Source organism: Electrophorus electricus, chromosome 9 (genome assembly GCF_041902795.1).
Source record: "Electrophorus electricus isolate QZ-2024a chromosome 9, ASM4190279v1, whole genome shotgun sequence".
Lineage (NCBI taxonomy): Eukaryota > Metazoa > Chordata > Actinopteri > Gymnotiformes > Gymnotidae > Electrophorus > Electrophorus electricus.
Genome location: NC_137505.1, coordinates 15,448,021 through 15,470,000, shown reverse-complemented (window position 1 = coordinate 15,470,000; position 21,980 = coordinate 15,448,021). Strand labels below are relative to the sequence as shown.

Here is a 21,980-nt window from a genome sequence, read left to right as displayed (position 1 = left end):
GTGTGTATGTGTGTGTGCGTGTGTGTGTGTATGTGTATATGTGTGTGTGTGTGTGGGGGGGGGGGGGGGGGGGGATCTAGACATGCTGGTTTATATCCGTATCCCCCAGGTTTTCTTCTCTCCGGCAGCTGTAGCCTCGCCCAGGCATGGGCCACCTCAGCTGCCCCACAAGCCCAAGCCGTGTGTGAGCCAGTAGGCTCAGATCAAGCCTACTTTCTTGCTCCCCTGACACCCAGGCTGACCCAGATCACACGCGCCCCTCTAGATATCACTCCCACCCTCTGACCAATCACGAGTCACCGGCCGTTTATATTTAGGCGTCTGGTTAAACATTCGTTCATAAATGTCTCCAAGTCACCCGTTTTGCCTTTTTCGACTACTTCAACAAAAGCAAATTATGATGAATCGTTATTTATTTATTTATTTATTTATTTGCAGTATCTGAAAAGATGCACATGTAGGCCTACTTGGTGCGATCAATGCAGAAAAATGTGTTCAGTAATAGTGATGATAAAATGTACCACTGGAAATTGATCTGTCACCCTCTCAGAACAGCAAGTTGTAAAAATTTAAATAAATAAATGAGAGAGAGAGAGAGAGAGAGAGAGAGAGAGAGAGAGAGAGAGAGAGAGAGAGAGAGAGCGCAATAGCTCACGAGAGAGAATGAGAGGAAGAGGAAAAATGTAAGCAAAGCATCATTGAGCGAAAGAGGGCGGGAGCAGGAGTGGTATCGGAGAAAGGAGGGAAGGCGAGATCTGGGCAGGAGGCAGGAGAGACGGCGCTTCCTAGAGTCGCCCACTCTCCGGTCGTCATGGCGCCCGTGGGCACGGCAACACCGGGGAAATAAACACTCACTTCTGCATCCTCCCCCAGCCTCTCTGATCCCCTTAATGCTGACAGATGCATTTATTTATGTTTTTGGTTATTTCTTCATTTATTTCATCTCTATCTTTCAAGGAGATCCGGCTGACATAGAAGGTACGTGCTTCTCTGGGAGTACACTGTTTACACCTTGGAAAAACCAACGCCAACTGCTGACAGCAGACATGCTAGCATGCCAAGTACATGACAAGTTTCAGAAGGAAAATGACACAATGGCTAAGCGACAGATGCAGTCGCGACACTTGGGAAAACCATACGCCATTCCTGGTGAACTTGAATTTTCAGATGCAATTAGCAGCGCCGCGTGCGAAACCAACCACTACTGACACCGCCGGTCGAAATGTAATTCAGCCATGCCTCGCGCGTGATGGACTGCGCCTGACATGCCACGCAGTCGTGTGCAGCGTGCAATTTTCCAAGGAAAACAGTGAGAAAATGTGCCTTCTGCTGTCAGATGCGCCACGAGAGCTATCTCTGCCTGCGGAGGGAGCCTGTTGGCATTCTCTTTGCGCGCTTTGAACGAGAACTTGTCACCATTGCCGATCTTTCAAAGTAGGGACACATTCAATTAGCACTCCATTCAGGGTAAATAAACAAGCTTGTAACATCGGTGCTGTAGGCCCCAGGAAACGTTATGTTTAAGTTAAATACATGCATGATGGATTTCAGGTCAATGAAATATGTTTCTAAGCAGGCTTAAGAATTAGTGCTCTTCAAGGATTCTTAATGGGGATGTGAATTATGAATGCAACCACATAAACATGGGAATCTTCCTGTGTTGTGAATCGTTTCCTAGGGTTCTTCGCCATCTGAGGATGGAATGATAGTAATATATGAAGAATTATGGAAGCAGTGGTAGATTTCCTGAAATCAACTTTATTGTCTGTGACAATATCCAGTCATGGGAAGCCTTATGTAACTGATGCTGCATTCATACGCTCGCGTGTGTAGTCATAGTCCACGGCTGCTGCATGGTTTCAAAGGGAACAAGACGCAGTGAAACGTTGGTCTTTCAGTTTTTAAACTGAACCGAAACCCCGCAAACACCCGAGCTGCACCTGGACATGTGCACTGCTTTGGAGTACACACTCCATTAAAGTGCGCACTCCAGAGAAGTGACTGTGGCCAGTGTAGAATATCTAATCACCTCAACCAACACAACTGAAGAGGCCTGGGGAATTATGCACCTTTATGGACTTTACCTCCTGCCTGCCTGCGAGCCAAAATGCAATTCAACGGTAGCACGCACACATACTTCACATCTCAAGAGGTGTGTTTGGTTTTGTTGTTGTTGTTTTTTTTTCATTGTTGGTGTTTTTTGTGAATAATTTTTAATTGAAAGGTTCCATCTGAATCAAACATTATTTGGCAAGTAATTTGGATTTTTAAACTGCCCCTACACATGGACAAAATGCAAATATCTACATATTAACTAGTTAAAATAACTTGTTAAAGTTGTAATGGCTCGATAGATGTAATGATACTGTTTATATATATATATATATATATATATATATATATATATATATATATATATATATATATATATATATTTTTTATTTTTTTTAGGTTGTGGCGGTGCTTTTGTAGTAGTTATTATTTTTGCTGCAGTTAAAAATGTAAAAACTTCCAAAGATTTGGCAATATTGTACTTCATACAGTCATGCCAATAAAGCCATCTTGACATGAGAGAGAGGAAGAGAGAGAGAGAGAGAGAGAGAGAGAGAGAGAGAGAGAGAGAGAGAGAGAGAGAGAGGAAAAGTAAGAGGGAGTGTGAAAGAGAGGGAGACAGAGAGAGAGAGAGAGAGATAGATAGAGAGACAGAGAGAGAGAGAGAGAGAGAGAGAGAGAGGAAAAGTAAGAGGGAGTGTGAAAGAGAGGGAGACAGAGAGAGAGAGAGAGAGAGAGAGAGAGGGAGAGAGAGAGACAGAGAAAGAGAGAGAGAGAAAGAGAGAGAGAGAAAGAGAGAGAGAGAGAAAGAGAGAGAGAGAGAGGGAGAGAGAGAGACAGAGAAAGAGAGAGAGAGAAAGAGAGAGAGAGAAAGAGAGAGAGAGAGAAAGAGAGATCACGGCAACAGATGGCGGCGTGTCTCCAGGCTACTATGGATGTTATTTTTGTCAGGTTTATGAGAAACTCATAACTTTCACACGTGGAAGCAATAGGGGAAGGGAGTCTCCTCCAAAGCACCAGAGGGAGGAAGGTCAGCAGAGGGAACAGCAGCTTTACTTAAGGGGGGAAGCAGGGAGGCAGAGGGCACAGCAACTTCACTCCCTTTAAAACAGTTCAAGAAACATGGGCATACTCAGCGTAACGAAGGACACACACCAACCTTTAAACCGAATGGCGCCCTGCCCTGTGCTAGCGGCAGCAACAGTCTGACAGCGTAGGCTGTAAAAAGACTTAAAGATGACTCTTCATTAGTGGGAGACTTTTCCAAGGGTGGTCTTCCTCACACGCTGCACACTCAAATCAACTGGAGAGGACTGGATCTGAAAATGTTCACGTGTGATGGCCACATAATTAAAGAAGGGATGTATCTGAACCTTCTCAGAAGCAAGTCGGACATGTAACAGGACAAGACTGGATTAGTTCTGTAGGGCCAGATTCCCACAGTTGGATTAAGCCTAAATCTAGACTAGCGCTTAACAAGGCTTAACCTATTAATTTCCAGATGATAGATAGCTTATTAATGCAAACTAATATAAAATTCATATTATCCTATACCTTTAAGAGCTGAACCGTTCCCGCTGACATTCACTGTGCCGAAGTTATATTTAGCAATGACGGTTATGTCGCACTGACTTTAAGATAGGTGCATCTGTTAGGAAGCTTACAGCCATCGCAGCGCCCCCACCTAGATATGTCATACGCCTCAAAGACAGGGGTACGTTCTTCATCAACCTGACCTCACTTCTCATCAGTCCAGTTACACACGCTACCAGCACAATTGCAGCAGGGGCATGCTTGTTTTGAGATGTTTGTTGTTCAGTTCCCATCACTAATATGAAGGGAATCAAAGCTAGCAGGTTTCTTGTTCAAAGCCGGGCACCTTTTTTTTTTGGGGGGGGGGGGGGGGTGGTTTGTGCACTTCACCTGCTTTCAATTCATTACATTCTTATTCATCAGTCTTAGTGTGGATCTTCTTCCTTCAGGTAGAACGTGGTCGGTAATTATCGCACTGTCTGTGGTTCATTAGATCATTCATTAGATTTATTAGGGACAAAAAACGTGTTAAATACATTCTCCCAGACAGATTGGGGATGATGTAACTCAGAGACATCTTCAAAAAGAACAGTGTCGAGCAGTAGTTCTACAGCCAGTTTCACATGTATTTCCTCTTTTTTTTTCTTTAAAATACTCCAGAAGACATTAAAAGGCTCTTCTGGAATTCATTTCTTGCTTATTTTATTTAAATATAAATATAAAAACAAGCAACTGTTTGTGAATATTCAGTCTTTGGAATTTCAACGAACCTGATGCTCCTGATATTCAAAACTGGAGGATGGTTTTCTCAGCCAAGACAAAGTTGAAACAGAAATTGTGATTATTTTATACTCTTTTTGTCCTGTGAAGAATAGGAGGTGTGAACCCCAGGGGAAATAGCCCAGAATTTGTGCCATCTGTTTCCAAATGTGACTAAAAACCTGATATTTTTACGCACATTTATCGTATGTGACGGGGGGGGGGGGGGGGGGTTTGAAACGCTAAGAATATTAAACTTATCCAAGAGTCCACAGAAAGTACCGAGGTGCCTTACTGTGCAGAATAATGGCACACTCTGTAATAATACCGCAGTAATGACGGGGCTCACTGTAGTGCTTCAATCAAATCATGGCTTGACAAACTCACAAACACACCATGAATAGGCCTGTTCGACCATTCCCAGAAATGCCAGATGCTAAAAATATTCATGTCTTCACAAAGTCATTTAAACGTACATGTATGCCAATTCTTGGCGCTCTTCAAGATGGAAACTATACATATATAAATAAGATGGAGAAAGGAACAAGAAATTAGCACTAAGTAACCACACACATTAATTATGCAAACTTGTGACAGATTACTCTGCATGTACACGACTATCCTCTTGACTGCCTTAATGAGACTCGTGTTGTGTGGTTTCCTGGTACGAGTCGGAGTTGGCCTGTGAGTGTCACAAGCTCTCCACAGTACAGCATCACAATTTAATTCTAATTATCCTGATCACTGAACACTCAAATGAAAAATGAAGACGTTTTAAGCTGACTAATTGGCCTCAGGGGTGGGGGGGTGGGGGGTGGGTGGTTTTGGGGAGTTGGAGAAAGAAAAGAATTTGAAACAATTCCAGTGCATTACATGTCATTGACAAGACGTGGGCAGGCCTAAAACTCTGTGTGTGTGTGTGTGTGTGTGTTTGTGTGTGTGTGTGTGTGTGTGTGTGTGTTTGTGTGTGCACGTATCAAAACTGGGCCTTGCCCAGAACTCCTTCCCAAGTTTACCTGCCTACAAGGCTAATTTGTTCTCTGAGTGTATCTACCAGACTATCACACACACGCGCGCGCGCACACACACACACACACACACACACACACACATACACACACACACACACACACACAAACTGCGAGGTGAAACTGGGGAAAGAAATGTCCTTTCCAAACCACTATCGCCTAAAGAGAGAGTGCTACTTAGCTCGTCTCGTCTTTCAAACAGACTAGAAACTTTTCTGAAAGCGCGGGCTCGATCGCAGCCTGCTGATCTAAGCGTCCTTTATTCTTTTGGTTCTGCCTCTCCAGCCAGGCCGCCTCCCCCACTGCTCTTGCCTGATAACAGCCGCTTCCATTCGCTCAGATTTCTTGGTCTGATCGATGTAAAAGTATACGCGCTGTCTCCGAGCCACGATTGGCCGATGCATGTTAAACATTCGCATGCCTGCACTCTAATTGGGTGAAACAGCTGAGCATGTGCAGTGGGGTAGAAATAGCTGCACTGGGCCAAAATAATTTCAAGGAAGATTAGTGGGTTTCTCTTTTTTTCTGATTACAGTGATTGGATGGAAGTTAAATGAATAATAAAAAATTCCCCTCCAGCTGAGGGAGAACCAAACATTTGAGCTCATGTACAAACAGCCTGGATGAAATGAGACAGATTTCAGTGCCACTGGACTATGATAAGAAACATCACTTCACACAAAATAAGGCCCTTTGAAATGAATATGTATATTTGCGTGAGACATGGTAAGACTTTTATGAATTGGTATTTTCTGTCTTTATTCCAAGATAAATTAAGTAATCCATTAAACAGAAGCAATGTAGTTAATATTTTGTCATTGTGGATTGACTTTACAATGGTGTGTGTAGGCGTATGTCTTTTATCTTTGGCTCCAATCACTACTAAGTACATTTGACTAGAACCTGCAGAGGGACCTCACACTTTGAAACACTCTCTCTCTCTCTCTCTCTCTCTCTCTCTCTCTCTCTCTCTCTCTCTCTCACTTTCTCTCCTTCATTCTCTCTCTGTGTCCATGTGTGGGTTTATGTTTCCATTTGTGCCTTAACTTCGACACCCAAACAGAGCCAACACTCACTCACATTCACTCTCTCTCTCTCTCTCTCTCTCTCTCTCTCTCTCTCTCTCTCTCTCTCTCACACACACACACACACATACACATACACAAAACAAAATGTATCCTCTTGTCCAAAACGAAAGGCAGTAGCAAATTATCATCAACATGATTAACATTATTATTATTATTATTATTATTATTATTAGGTTCTCTTAAGAGACATGTAATCTTGCACCTTTTGTGCGTTTGTTGGGGGGAGTGGCGGATAGCCATGATTATGGCTTTGGAGACACCTCTAGCGCTAAGAAGAGAAAGAGAAGGGTAAGGAATGGTGGGGGGGGGGGGTATAACTGTAGTTTAGTGTGTCAATATCTGTATGGGGAATGCATACATCTAAGTAGCAAACAATACATTATTCATAAAGAACAACAGCCTCTTACCTCCATTTGAGTGGGCTAATAAACGTGCGCGCACACACACACGCACACACACACACACACACACACACACACACACACACACACACACACACACATACATTGTAGCAAACTTAAAAAAAACTAAATAATAAATTGCACCTTATGAAAATGTTTTCAAGTATAGCGATATTATTGCCATTTCAGGCACATAATAAAGGTCTGCACAGAGCTGGTCCAGTGTGTCCACCTGGCTGTGTGCTGGTTACAGAATTACAGGGAGAAGGAGAACGAACTGGTGAGTGGAGATGTTACTGTATGAACATGATCTCTGCTATGTTCAGGACAGGCGTTCATTTGTCAAAGCATCTTTTCATACACATTAAATGTATTTATATGGTTCCTTCATGTATGTAGTTCTGTACACACACACACACACACAAACACACACACACACAAATTTGTTGTATATGGCTTGATTAAGCATCCACTTAAAAATAACTCCATGGCAACAACACATTTTTCATAACTGATATCTACACAAACAGTTTTACATTGAGAGTATAACAGCCAATAAAACTGAATCACAGAAAACAAGTCCCATCAACATGTTCTTCAGTCAAGTCACTAGGGTATAGCGTTTTAAGGTAGATTTGTCTGCATTCACACTGAAGTCAGATTAGATCCATGTTGCCACCACAATGGTTGGAAACATCATGCCAATGCCACTGAATGCCAAATCCCATTCTGAATGATTGCCATCTATAAAGTGTCTTGCTGTAGCTGTGTAGAATTAGCTAGGCAGACAGCACTTTTGTGCTCATTCATTCTACATCTAAAATCATCCCACATATTGGACGTCGTATTTAATACACATGAGAATGCAGAAATCATTAATAAAGCTGCATGGTTTTTGATCAGCCAATTTACATATGCGTCGACCTTTTTACAGTTAGAACACGTAGCACGATTTTGAGAAGGTAAGGAAATCATGGTATTATCCAAACGTCCCTGGTGGAGGACGCATGTGTGTGTACCAGTGTCTCCCAAATAGTCTTTGCTCTGGAAAAAGAGAAAAGTGGAAGAGAATTGAAGATCTCCTTACCAATATCATCAGTAGATAAAATTTTCCAATAGTTTTCGGACAATATTACATTTCTTCTGCGCAACTGGTATCTGTGGGATTGCCAGTTGTTGCTATGGCAGCAATAAAGTTTTGAAACTCAAAAAAAAAGAACTACACTGATCTACACGTTCACAACTTTAGAACCACATGGAATTAATGTTATGATTTAAACATCTGCTTTTTGTAATATAAACTGGATATACCTCCTAGAATTTCAGATGCACTTTGATAGCACAGTAATTGTGAATACCTCTATAAATGTGCTTGTGTGTGCATGTGTGTGTGTGTGTGTGTTAGCATGCTAGCAGCAGCTCAGAAGGTCGAGGACACAACAGGAGATCCTGTTAGATACACCAGTACTCTGTTTACTAAATAGTGACACTTTGCTAATTAATAATTCACTTTCAGTCTTCTTCTCCATGAATGATTGATGCCTGTCTTATATTTTGGATTCTCAGACTGAGTGACTGTCTTTGGGAAATAGTTTAGGAAGTCTGTGTGTGTATGTGTGTGTGTGTATGTGTGTGTGTGTGTGTGTGTATGTGTGTGTGTGTGTGTGTGTCAGAGGTTTTTTTCATTTGTCATTTCTCAAAAGTGAAACAAACTTATTGTAAGCTGTCAAACATTTAATTTCCTTAGATGACAGTTGGACACAAAAGCACGCAGCCTTGAGCGTGGCACTGTGCTATATCGGCACCAGCAAACACTGTTGCACCAACCCACCAGTCGATAGCACTTTTACCTATATGAACTATTAACTTCTTTAAAAAAGAAATGCAAAGCTTCCTAGACCACTTTGGGTAGAGCATCTATTTAAAATCGCAGTAAATTGATTATGTTGATTGCATGCTTTTATCCTCCAGACAGTGTCACAAGAGTCTGAAGCTGACCTCTATTTGAGCACTGCTCTCTTTAGCTTCCCCACAGCCCAGAGTCCCGCTATTAACACTGTGCCCCCGCCCGCAACCACATTAGCTGTTAGCTTCTGTATCAGTCTCTCTTACTCTCTACTGTGTTTACTGGTTTATCTCTCCCCTCACTCCTCCCCCCCCCCCTCCCCCCCCACACACACACATTGGGTTGCAGTAAGCCGAGCTGACGGGCTTTATCGAGCAACTCATGCCAGAGAGTCACCCTAGCTCCCTGGCGTTCTCTGCCTCCCTATCGGCCTGTCTCTTTCCTCCTTTCTCCCTGTGTTTGTAGCACAATGGAGTTCCCACACACGAGGCAGCGGAACCTGGAGAGGCGCTCGCACCTCCTCAAATTACTGCTTTCAGACGGGCGGTGGGGGTGGGGGGAGATTCGATACTAATTAAGAATTTTAATAATGTCTTTGGCAACAGTTGTTGAAAACTCATGCCAATAAAGTTACTTCAATTTGAATTTCTCCCTTGACAGAATGGGAGAAAAGTGAAAAGAATCACAGTTGGTCTTGACATTGAGTTCATTAACAAACACTAAAACTGTTACCCATCAAGATCAATCTGAAATACAATCAAACCAAGCCAATTTATAATATGACATCAGCCACAAGCACCAATCAGAGTGGCCTGCAGTCGGGTTCTAAAACGACCTGCCCTGCAGCAGAGCACCTGCTCACGGTGACCCACGTCAAACACAGATCTACGCTGACAATCTACAGACTCAGTGAACACAGCCTGGCCATCCAGACCGGCCCACATATCTGAGCAGAGTCTCTGTCAGCAGTGCTACAGTGACACTGTCCAGGCATTCCAACTGAATGTAAAATATTTTCCCAAATACAAAAGCACAAAAGTTTCTTTTGTAAAATTTTGGATGATACACCCCGACTTTAGCGGTTTATCTGATGCTGGCAAACTGCAACATCCTAAAAGTGGGAAAAAAGAAAGGTAGCACTTTAGCTGTCTGCCACAATATGATGGACGGTGAGTAGCCCACCAAACAACACCACCACCACACACACACACATAGCCAGTATTACCCTGTTTGTAAACACCTTTATGTGTTTTTCCTTTTTCTTCAAATATCTTGACTGCAAATATTCTTTCATGTTAATTACATATGTACATGCTAATTTCCATGCTAATTATTATGAACATATAGTAGATTTCTTGTGGTCCTTAATACTGTAAATGTTCATTCTTCTCACATGTAATATGATTCTGATATTTTTAAAAGAGAGAGAGAAAGAGAGAGAGAGAGAGAGAGAGAGAGAGAGAGAGAACTGGAGAGAGGGAAAGAGATCTTCTTCATCAGTCATGAGTTCCGTTGGAGTCTGCCTCCTCTCTAGCTGCTGTTTGACTGACAGTGCACAGGCCTATACCACAGGGGGTATGGAGGGGCTTTTAGCAGGTCGTTCACACACACACACACACACACACACACAAAAAGCTGGCATATACTCTGACATGCTCCTGTACATACACCCAGTGAGAGCACAGGAGGTGAAAGGCCTCCAGTGTGATGGAGCTTCACAACGGCCTCCTTCATGCCTCTGGCAGACATCTCAAAGGCCCAACCTCCATTTTCACTTCTTAAAAATAATATCATCAATCACCGTCTCACACACACTGACTGGAATGTCCCACTGAGTCTCATATGGGGTTAATTACAGTGTTCATCACATAATGACTACCAGCTAGGACTCAGGACTCAGGACACACACACACACACAATACTGTCAGCATTGTGCTAGACCCCACTGGTATTGATCAACCTATTCAGATATGGATAATAACACTGTTCACAGAATAATTTAAAAAATGGTTTAACTTGCATTAAATAAACAATAAGAAAACTGCTAATGAACACAGATTTAAGACAAATATGTATTACCTTGCCTCAAGCATTTGAAGAACTAAATTAAAATGTGCATTTCTTTAAATTTCCTCTTATGAAGGTGTTCTTTATGTCTTCATTCTTCATTTGTTCCAGTCGACAGTATGAATCATGCAAGAGCCTAATGCCGTTAACGGTATTTTTAGAGTCAAAGCACAGTAGTGCGGAATAAAATATGTAACCTTTAGATATATTGGCATTATGTTTGAGATACAGTATGCAAATCCTGATTATCATGCGAAGATATCTCAACAACAAAAAATCATATTTCGCAGCTCAGGTAATTTACTGGGGCTTACTCTGACCTCAGGGCCATCCACAGGGGACGGCTAAGACAGGCTAAACAGTACCGCCAGCCGGATCACAGGGGTCGAGCGGGTACCACTCGCCTCCGGACGGGATGGGGCGTGCTGGAAGTACATAGCTGCTGGCTTCACACGTGTGTCGGCACCGTGGATGCTGATAAACTGGATCTGACACTGCAGGAAAATAGAGTTTAGAGTAAAGGAGTGAAGTGTCTTCAGTTCTCTACAGATCCATCTTCAGATATTTCAGCTGCACATCTGCCTTCAGATCTCCCTCTCTCACACACTCACAGACACACACATTTTCTCTGTCTCACTGTAGTATATCAACCAAGCACTGAAAGCATTTATCAAAGGGTATTAAGGTATATTAAAGCAATATCAAAGTCATTTGCACAACCATAAAAACCTGGAAGAGGCATGAAGACAGATCCAAAGACAAACACACATACACACGCATGTACGGGGACACACATACATACTCATGCACAAATATTTGGCTTTCCAGTGAGGATGGCACACAGTTTCAAATTGGCTTTGATGCAGTTGAAGCTACTGTACTTTGGGGATATTCAGGTTGCCTTGAAGCAGAACTAATAACGTATTGTGATAAAATTAGGTACAGAACACATACAGACACAGGCACACTTTTTCTCACACACGCACACACACACACACACACACACACACACACACACACACACACACACACACACACACACACACACACACACACACACAGCTCTCTCAGAGGACGGTAGATGAAAGCAGCAGATGTGTGTGATTAATGGACTGACAGAAGACTGCAGAGAAGAGACAGCAAATGTGTTCAACATTACCAAGCACAGATGGGCTCACTGTACACACACACACACACACACCCCTCCACACACACTTATTATATGAACATACATCACTCTGCAAGATATAAAGATATGCACTGTGTCATACACTGATAGACCCTTCAACAACAACACTGCTTACATACATATTTTACCCTTAATAACCACCCAAACACCTATTGGCCTACTTTTGATTCATTAATCCCATAATTTGATGCATAATTATCTAACACCAAAAAAAACAGATTTATTTTCGTGATTTAGGTCATATTCTCTGGGGTCTCTATGTCAAAAATGAGTTAGCATTTAATTCTCACCCCATGACTCAGCGGTTCCAAGTATGGATGTAAAGAAACAAAATGCCAGTAAGTCAAAATAAACTTTAATATAAAAGTCTAAAATCTTAAATTTAAACGCAGGCATTTTTACAGGATACAGCAGACATGCACACGCCACACGCTTGTGTTTTTCCTTCAGCAAAGGTGACCTTTTGTACGCACATGTACGTTAGTCTCCTAGTATGAATACTGATACAGAGAGACGAACGGTTATTTTCACTGAACTCTGGCTATTTCAGGTGGTGTTCTGTTCAACAGGTTGAAGTAAAATGGCCCTGAACACACACACACACACACACACACATACACACATACATACACACACACATACACACATACACACATACACACATACACACATACACACACACACACACACACACACACACACACACATACACACATACACACATACACACATACACACATATACACATACACACATACACACATACACACACACACACACACACACACACACACACACACACTCAGAGAAACAATAGCAGATGGTGTGATGATTGAAAGTGAAGGAGAGGCTGTAGAGCTCTTGTGTCCCAAGCTCTCACCTCTTAAAGCAGTTAGTGGGGTCTCTTCTCACCCCAGAGCATCGTCATGGGGTCCGGATGCAATCACTCATGGCAACTGTCACTGCACCCACAGCGGGGTTTCTGTCCTCTCATTGGCTGAGAAGGGGCTCTGTCTCAGACAGACTGTCCATCTGTCCATCAAACTTGCCTGGGGCCTGTTCTAAGACAGTGTGTCCCTGTTCATATGAGCAAGACACATGCATGGAAAGAAAGACACACACACACACACACACACTCACACACACACACACACACACACACACACACACACACACACACACACAGAGTCCATCGCTCTGTCCAACTGTCCATCCAATTCGGTTGAGACACTGTGGCCTTGTGTGGGCGTAAATGAGGTCTGCATATGTGACATCCACGCGCACACACCCACATACACTGCATGGTGACGTGGGAAGTGGGCATGGGAGGGTGTGGAAAGAACTAAACAGAAATTCATAACCTGAATCCTAGATTCTGTGACAAAATGATATGTTGAAAGTCTGTGTACACACACACATGCATGCATGTAAGTGCACACGCACACACACACACACACACACACCCACACACACAGACACACACACATATACAATCTGAAAACCTTAATTGGTGTCTAAACAGGCCTGGTGCAGCCTGAGTGACAGCGGCTTAATCTCCATGACAATATCACATTGTCTGTCTTAAAGGCAGACAACACACTCTCTCTGCTCAGATGGAGTGACTACTATATATATATATATACACACCCACACCCACACCCACACCCACACACACCCACACACACCCACACCCACACACACACCCACACACACACCCACACCCACACAGATCTGGTTATAGTCATATTGTGGAAAAGGTGGTCTGCTAATTAAAAGTAACCATTAGCCATTGTGACCTACACAATATAAATGAACAAAGCCGTGTGTCCACATGCAGCTACCCACACCCCCCGCCCCAAGCGGGCGATGCTGAACGGACTAAGCCAGCCTTTTGCGACCTCCCAGCAGCTTACTTCTGCCACTAATCTTCCACCGTTCCTGGAGATAATTAAGGTCTGCTCGAAGGCTGGAACCAGAGCTGGTTAAGCATAGAGCTCGAGGAACTGAGTCGCAGACGCCTGGTTTAACGAGAGTATTGTATGAAGCTTCGGTTACTGCCCACTGTAAAACTCCACAGCACATCTTAATAAAAGAACTGCGTTAATGCAACTTAAACCTTACAAAAGCTCCAGCTATTAAATTAACAAAAGATATTATAACTTAAACCATACAAAAGCTTAAGCTATTAAATTAATAGTACCTCAAAAATGAATTTCTGCTGTAATAACTCATTTTGAGTAAAATATAATTTCTTTGAGTAAAAGTGAATGTATTGAAATGTATTATATTCATTAATTTATCAAACTTTAGGAGGCATTACAAAACGTCCTATTGGCTCCAGGCAGGTCTAATTTGCATATTGAGGCGGATTGGTTATCTCCTGTGAGCCGCCCCTTCTTGGTGACAGTCCATGTGACTAGTTAACCTCATGTGTACACTTTCATTATAGATTCAAGATTCAAGATTCAAAGTGGCTTTACTGGAATGACTGTAACAAGTACAATATTGCCAAAACATTTCAGCAATAGCAAAAAATAAATAAAAAAATGTAGAGGTGTCACCCACTGTCTTTCAGGTAGCGACATGCTGACGCACACTGAGCAGAGATGTCTTCTTCTCCCAGAATTAGCAGTAGTTTTTATGATTCCTTAAATGTTTCATAATTTGCTGTTTAAATCAGCTGTTGAAATCTGTCTGTGAAACTCTCCTGTATAGCTTCGAGTTTTGGCAGTTATATTTGAACGTCTATATAAGTTTGTCTGTTACTGCCATGTTGCGGTGTGGAGCTGAATTTGAGCTTTTGATCGTGGCATTTCCATAGCAAGATGCTTGAGTTTGTAAAAGTGCTCATGAAAAGGTCTGGGAGTGAACCTTTACTTAACTGCCATTAGTGATCATTTTAATGAGTTACTACAAGCAGGCCAATTACTTACTCTCATCACAAACACCCCCCCAAAAACCCAGAATTAGTTCAATTTGATTGACTTAAATTTACTCAAAAAATCATACTCAGTTTAGGAAATTATTTATGATGAAATGCTTCAGTTAATAAATTTTAAATGTTTTAAGGCGATCAGTTTCCTCAAACGATTTCAGTTTTGTCAGGTTTAACAGTGCATCAGAAGCTGTCATGGTGTCTCCAGCATGGTTCTTGGAGAAGGAGGTTTAAAATTCTCTCCACTGCTATTGCAGAAGATGGTATTAACACATACTAATCTAACAGAGGAACTGGGCGACCCCGATCAGCTTCCGCAGGAGGGCCAGACGGGTCAGAGGTGAAGCCTGCAGAATCCTGGCTCAACGCAGCGCAGAGAGGTGACCTCTGCCATATCAGAGGCTTCTACACATTTGCATGATGAATCAAATTGCACTTAAATTGACAAATGGTCATGTGCTAGTTAACCACAGCGGACCTTTTCCCCCCCATCTGTTAAAAGTCCAGCTATCGTAATGAGTTTTCCATCGTTGGAAATGCTAATTCCAAGGGCAGCGAGGTGTCCGGAAAGCAGACCAGACAGAGGAGAGTGGGGACGAAGGTCAGATCCCGAGACACCGCAGGGCATGGGAGACATGGAGCACTGTAGCTCTGCCCTTTCAAATCCACCATTACCCAAGTAATGGACGGGCACCGTTGCCATGGCAACAGTAGGAAAACAACACATGCTTTAATTAGCTGTAGAAGCAGGCGAAGAGCCCAGAGAACAGCACAGATAATGGAGGGTAAAGATGCAACAAGCAGTTGTGTGTGTGTGTGTGTGTGTGTATGCGTGTGTGTGTGTGTGTTTAAACAAGAGGAACTGAGAGTGTTTCAGAGTACACAGTAGTGATACACACTTATGGCAACCACACCATACTCTCTTTGCTGATTGTGATGCTGTGGTTTCTGGCTGTCCCCACAGTGTTCACGTTCACGTTAAAAATGATGTCAAATGTTTGTGACTAACCTGTTCTAGCTGTTGGAAGGGGAAGGCAAGCTCCAAGATGGGTAAAATCGAAGCACAGTCAGGTAAAAACGCAACACATACAGATACAGATGCAGCACAGACAGGTAAAAATGCAACACAGACAGATACAAACGCAGCACAGACAGATACAAACGCAGCACAGACAGATACAAATGCAGCACAGACAGGTAAAAACACAGCACAGACAGATACAAACGCAGCACAGACAGATACAAACACAGCACAGACAGATACAAATGCAGCACAGACAGGTAAAAACACAGCACAGACAGGTAAAAACAGCACAGACAGATACAAACGCAGCACAGACAGATACAAACACAGCACAGACAGATACAAACGCAGCACAGACAGGTAAAAACACAGCACAGACAGATACAAACGCAGCACAGACAGATACAAACGCAGCACAGACAGGTAAAAACACAGCACAGACAGGTAAAAACAGCACAGACAGATACAAACGCAGCACAGACAGGTAAAAACACAGCACAGACAGATACAAACGCAGCACAGACAGGTAAAAACACAGCACAGACAGATACAAACGCAGCACAGACAGGTAAAAATGCAACACAGACAGATACAAACGCAGCACAGACAGGTAAAAACACAGCACAGACAGATACAAACACAGCACAGACAGGTAAAAACGCAGCACAGACAGGTAAAAATGCAACACAGACAGATACAAACGCAGCACAGACAGGTAAAAACACAGCACAGACAGGTAAATGTGCAGCACAGAAGAATTGTTTGATAATGCAAACAAAAGTCTCTTCATGATTGTTCAATGAAAACATGATTCAGACAGTGAGATGACGGAGAGTTTCAGTAGTGCGTGCTACCCAAAATGGCCAGTGCTCAACAACTGTCTTATTGATTTCATGCCCCGTGTCTTGCTCTGTCACATCCATATGTGTACACACACACACACAAACACACACACACACACACTCACATACAGAGATAAAAAATAAATAAATAAATGGAGACACCATAAGAAACTATTTCCTGGAGCAAAAACTACATATTGCTGTTGCATATTGCATATTGCACACGTGTTTGTGTGTGTAGAGACAGGTTATATCTATGGGTTTAACAACATTCCCTGTATAAACTGAAAGTAATAATCAGTGTGCATATTGAGATTAAAACATTAGATTTATGCATCAGGGTGCAGGACCTCATTGTACATGTGTCTGGGTGTGTGTGTGTGTGTGTGTGTGTGTGTGTGTGTGTGTGTGTGTGTGTGTGTGTGTGTGTCCATCTGTGCAAGTGAGTCAGATGGGCCACAGAACGCACTGAATAAATCATGAGGTGTGTGACATTCCATGATGGCTGTGTGTGTGTGTGTGTGTGTGTGTGTGTGTGTGTGTGTGTGTGTGTGAGACCACCAGAAACCTGCTCAGTCAGTGTTGGAGTCACTGATATAAATCTACACAGTCACCAACAGGAGTGAGAAATCAGTGTACTGGTACTCATCTGATGCACAGGCAACAGTGTGAAGAACATGCCCTAGAACACGCCAAACACGGAGAGAGAGAGGGAGAGAGAGAGAGAGAGCGAGAGAGAGAGAGAGAGAGAGAGAGAGAGAGAGAGTGAGAGGGAGAGAGAGAGAGAGAGAGAGAGAGAGAGAGAGAGAGGGAGAGAGAGAGAGAAGTCAGAACTCTTCTCTGGTCATTTAATCACATGGTATGTGTCAAACGAGTGTGACTCATTGAGAACGCATCACCTGTCGCATGAGTCCATCGTCTTCTGATGGAACACTATGTAATGGGCAGGGCTAGCTATAGTCTAAAGATGTCTGAGGTCTGTAAGGATCACATCACCTCCCGCTAACTAAGAGAGGAAGGTGATTCACTGAATCTGTGATTCTGGGCTGCTTAGTACTGATTTGCCTCTCTGTAGACATGCACTTGTCTATCCGTGTCTGTATGATATTAAAAAATTCAAAATTCAAAATTAGTCCCATGACTGGTTATCTTTATTCGCTTTGAGGCCAGAGGTCTCAAAGGTTCTGGTTTTTGAGGTCCCGTGTGGTTCTGTGTTGGTTTCTAACCATCACCAACATTAAAAGGATGCGACTTAAAATGGACCTCACATTTTATAGAAAGAAAGAAAGGGTGAACACAGTAAGCTGCTCCCCAAGTATGTTAAGGACTTAATTATATGTCAAACCTGTTAAGACAATTTGAGCCTTTCAAAGTGTACTCCTTCTCTCTACTGCGAGTTCCTTATTCACTTTCTATATGTTACCCATGTAGAAGCTTTATTTGGCAGACCTGTGTGTGGGTGAATAACAGACCCGTGTGTTGTGCCCATTTGCATTGGGGGGAGGGAGGATGCAGAACCATACAGAACCAGTGCATTTACTGGGCAACTCATTTCTTCTGATCCATGACGACCACATCCATTTACAGGCTTTCTCTGATCCATCATTTGAGAGTGGGGGGTGGTGGTGGTGGTTTGGTGCTTTGGGGGCTGAGGCACCAAAAATAACAGTTGCACCCCAACACAACCTTGGGAAAAAAAAAAAAATAAAAAAAAAAATACAGAACTCATCCGTTAGCATGCTAAGTAATTAATGCCGACGATTTGCATCCTTTCATGTGTAAATTACAGTGAATAAACAGGCAGAGTGCGGGTGGGTATGCCTGGCGTCGCTGCCGGGGTCGAGGGAGGGCACTGTCATTTGCTTTAGCAGAGTAATTAGCTGATGGGATAGCTCCATTTTGGGATCGGTCTCTGGAGACTCACTAATGCAGACAGGGACTGACCGCTTTGTGCAGATGCGTCCGGAACCTGTTATGCTTTTCAGGGGGATCAGTCCGCTATTCTTTTGTCGTGTTTCCGCATAAGGACCTGGCACCACGGTCCAGCCGAGGGCCCGTGTCCTGAAAGGACAGAGAGAGGAGGAGGAGGAGGAGAGACGCAGAGGACTAGCCAAAGAATGAAAGCGGATTAGCATAGGTATTAGCATGGGTATTAGCAGCATGAAGGTGGTAAAGGAAGAGGTTTAGATGTGGCATTCACGGAACTCAGACAGAGCTTAAATGGGGCCGCCAACGGAAACAATGTCAGAGCTGTTAGCACTGAAAGACTGCTAGCATTGGCAGTTAGCGTGACATCATCATTTGGCTAATGGTCAGCCAAGTTAGCGTTATTTGGTTAATCCTTCTGAATTTGGACATCGATAACAGCAGACTGATAAGCATTAACTAAACGGAATGGGTAAGATACGGAATATTGAATAGGAAAACGTGCATTTAAAAAGTCTTTGCAAAAAATATTGGTTAGAAAGCCTTCTGAAATGTGCTTAGAGACCAAGTTACAGTTTCTCTGCACCAGGGGGTCAGAGGTCAAATGAGTTGGCTTTTGAGGTCAGGGAGGGGTCATGGAGCTTGCCGCTACTCATTTGTTAAAAAGCAAATTGACGGAAGTTGCAGTTTGAACTAAATAAGACACCATTATTGTAGGATGCCTTATCGTTTATGATTTTGTGATGATCTTCAGACCTACCTGAGGGTTGAATACAGTAGTGACAGTGCAGTGAGTAGAACTGTTATTGTAACACTGCCCAGAAGGCCTGAGAACATGTCTGCGAGTGTGTGATCACAAGTGTGTATTCATGAGAAGCGACCACCCATTCAGCCTGCTCCCACTCTGGGTGGGCAGAAGCTGTCAGTCAAAGTCACACTGAACAGAGCCCTCAGTGTGATGATCAGACCAGAATAAATGGCAGGAACAGGAGCAAGAAAGAGCGAGATGGCCATCTTAATTCTTCATCTAGATGTTATACAGCCTGACCTTGTACTACTAACGGCGATGACGATTGACTGTACTGCATAATAACTTAGGAGACATGCCCAGCTCAGCTGGTGATGACAGACCAGTAAGATCCCTGTAGCTGTAAGGGTTATGGCTAATGGTTTTAACGCCTGAGACGGCGTAACCACAACCGACCTAGACAGAGGGCCCAGGGCACCTGTCTAGCCCAGACAGAAGCACTGACCCCAGGGTGAAGGAGCTGTGCTCCAGCCCTCTAGTTTGGTCCTTCGACAGGCTGTCAAGACTAGGGGAACTTCCCACTAAAAGTGTAATGAGAGGAATTGTGCACTTAGGAAAAATCGAAACATGAAATGACAGAGGGAAGCAGGGAGACAGTGAACCCCAAGATTAGTCCCAGGAGTGTTTAGGGCAGTAACAGACATTTTTTTTTTTTTGTATGTGCGTGTTTGTTTGTTTGTGTGTGTGGTGGTAATGTAATATTAATTATAGGAGTTACTGGACTTGTAACTTTTGAACTTGGGTCTCATTCACCAGCCGATCTTAAGAAGACAGTTCTTCTTATAATCCACTTACACATTTTCACGGACAATCTGAAATTATTTCTTATTTGGGATTTGTTTGGGAAGAGCACATTTACACACGTTTGAGTGCTGACGTTTTGTAGAAAATAATTGTATGTGTTCTTCTACAGTTGCATATCATAGGATGTAAATTACAATATGTTTATCATTTATACTAATTTTTAATAATTATTATAATTTTTAATAATTATTTTCATTATTTTCATTTTCAAAACGTTAAGGTCTTTTACAATAAACACTGCACTAACACTTCAAATCACATTAATTATATTATATGGGAACCGTGCCGTCCAGTAATGAAGTAATAATAAAAAATTATGTTGCATAGGAAGTCAGAATTGTGAGAAATAAAGTCAAAGTCCTGAGAAATAAATTTACTGTCAAGCAAACTTAAATGTGGCTGAAAGGTGCTTCCATAGATGTCTGTGTGCCCTGAACTCTCAGGCCCTTTCACGGGAACTAGAAGTGCATTTGCTTATGCTAATTAGGAACAACTGTCATTTTAGTTATATTATATTATAATTATAATTCATTATATTCATCAATATAAGAAAAAAGGTCCAACAGTTCTGCAGTTTACGAGCGTCACGAATCTGACAGGACGTTTCTCATTCACCAAAGATATTGGTGAATGGGACCCATATATTTTGATTCTTAGGCAAGTTACTCCACATCATCACATAAAAACAAACAAACAACCAAACAAAAAAACTAAATAAATAAAACTCAAAACGGCTTACAGTTGAACACTAACGTGTCTTAAGATGATCTCAACACTACAAACAGTACACGTCTGACTTCTGATGCATTTTGCTATATGTTCCCTTTGGACTGCAGAAATCAATTGCTCCGTTCATTAGCTTGCTTGAATGCCATTGCTGTTTCGGCTGCTGCAAATGTCCTGAGTTCCAACCCACAATCCCGAGTATAGAGTGGCCCCCCGCTTTGAGGCCAACCATCAAAGGCCCCGAGAACACACAACACAAAGATCCCCAGAGATGGGATTTGCCCCCATCTGCCCTAATCTGGTTTAAACAAGAGTGTGTTATTGATTCTAAACCCCTTCTCTCTATTAAAGGAGCCCCTAAAGTCACTGTGTAGTTCTTAGCACACTCATGTATGATTCCAGGAAATCTCACACACACACACACACACACACACACACACACACCAAAAAAAATAAATAAAATAAAACTCCACACACACAAAAGCACACAGACACAGAGTCTGTGTATTATTAAACAACAGCCATTGGGATAACCCCTAGGGAAGAGAGGTGTCTGAGAGGTGTCTGGTACTGGGAGGGCAGGGTCCTTCGGGCATGCCAGACACCTTGTGATGTCACAAAGGATAACTTCAAAAGGTGGCTGCATTATAGCCTGAAGAAAAATCGATCTAAGGTGAAAACACAAATGAGAGAGAGAGAGAGAGAGAGAGAGAGAGAGAGAGAGAGAGAGAGAGAGAGAGAGAGAGAGAGAAGGAAAGGACAGGGGTGATTTCCTCATTGTCTGTCTGTGTGTGTGTGTGTGTGTGTGTGTGTGTGTATTTGTATTTGGAGCCTAGTACACACCCACTCACATGCACACCCACACACAAGCTCTACACAATCAGAGCTCACTCTCTCCCCAGCCATCCTGTGCCTGGAGCTCGCAGGCCTAATTCCCTGTTTATATTTACTG

The 21,980-nt window shown here is 42.7% G+C and overlaps 1 protein-coding gene across 9 annotated transcripts in view; it reads right to left on the bottom strand.

Moving 5' to 3' along the window:
- Window positions 1-21,980, bottom strand: part of LOC145659248 (uncharacterized) — a 123,115-nt gene that overhangs the window by 56,153 nt on the left and 44,982 nt on the right. For 5 of the 9 annotated variants that reach the window (XR_014125244.1, XR_014125243.1, XR_014125245.1 and 2 more), the window contains exon 2: window positions 11,095-11,268. The exons of the other annotated variants lie outside the window; for them this stretch is intronic. Coding sequence is in view for 1 of the 5 variants with exons in the window: in XM_081720541.1 (XP_081576667.1) it covers window positions 11,095-11,105 (11 nt within the window). In the remaining 4 variants the exon portion in view is untranslated. The remainder of the gene's footprint in view (window positions 1-11,094; window positions 11,269-21,980) is intronic. 9 annotated transcript variants of the gene reach the window in all.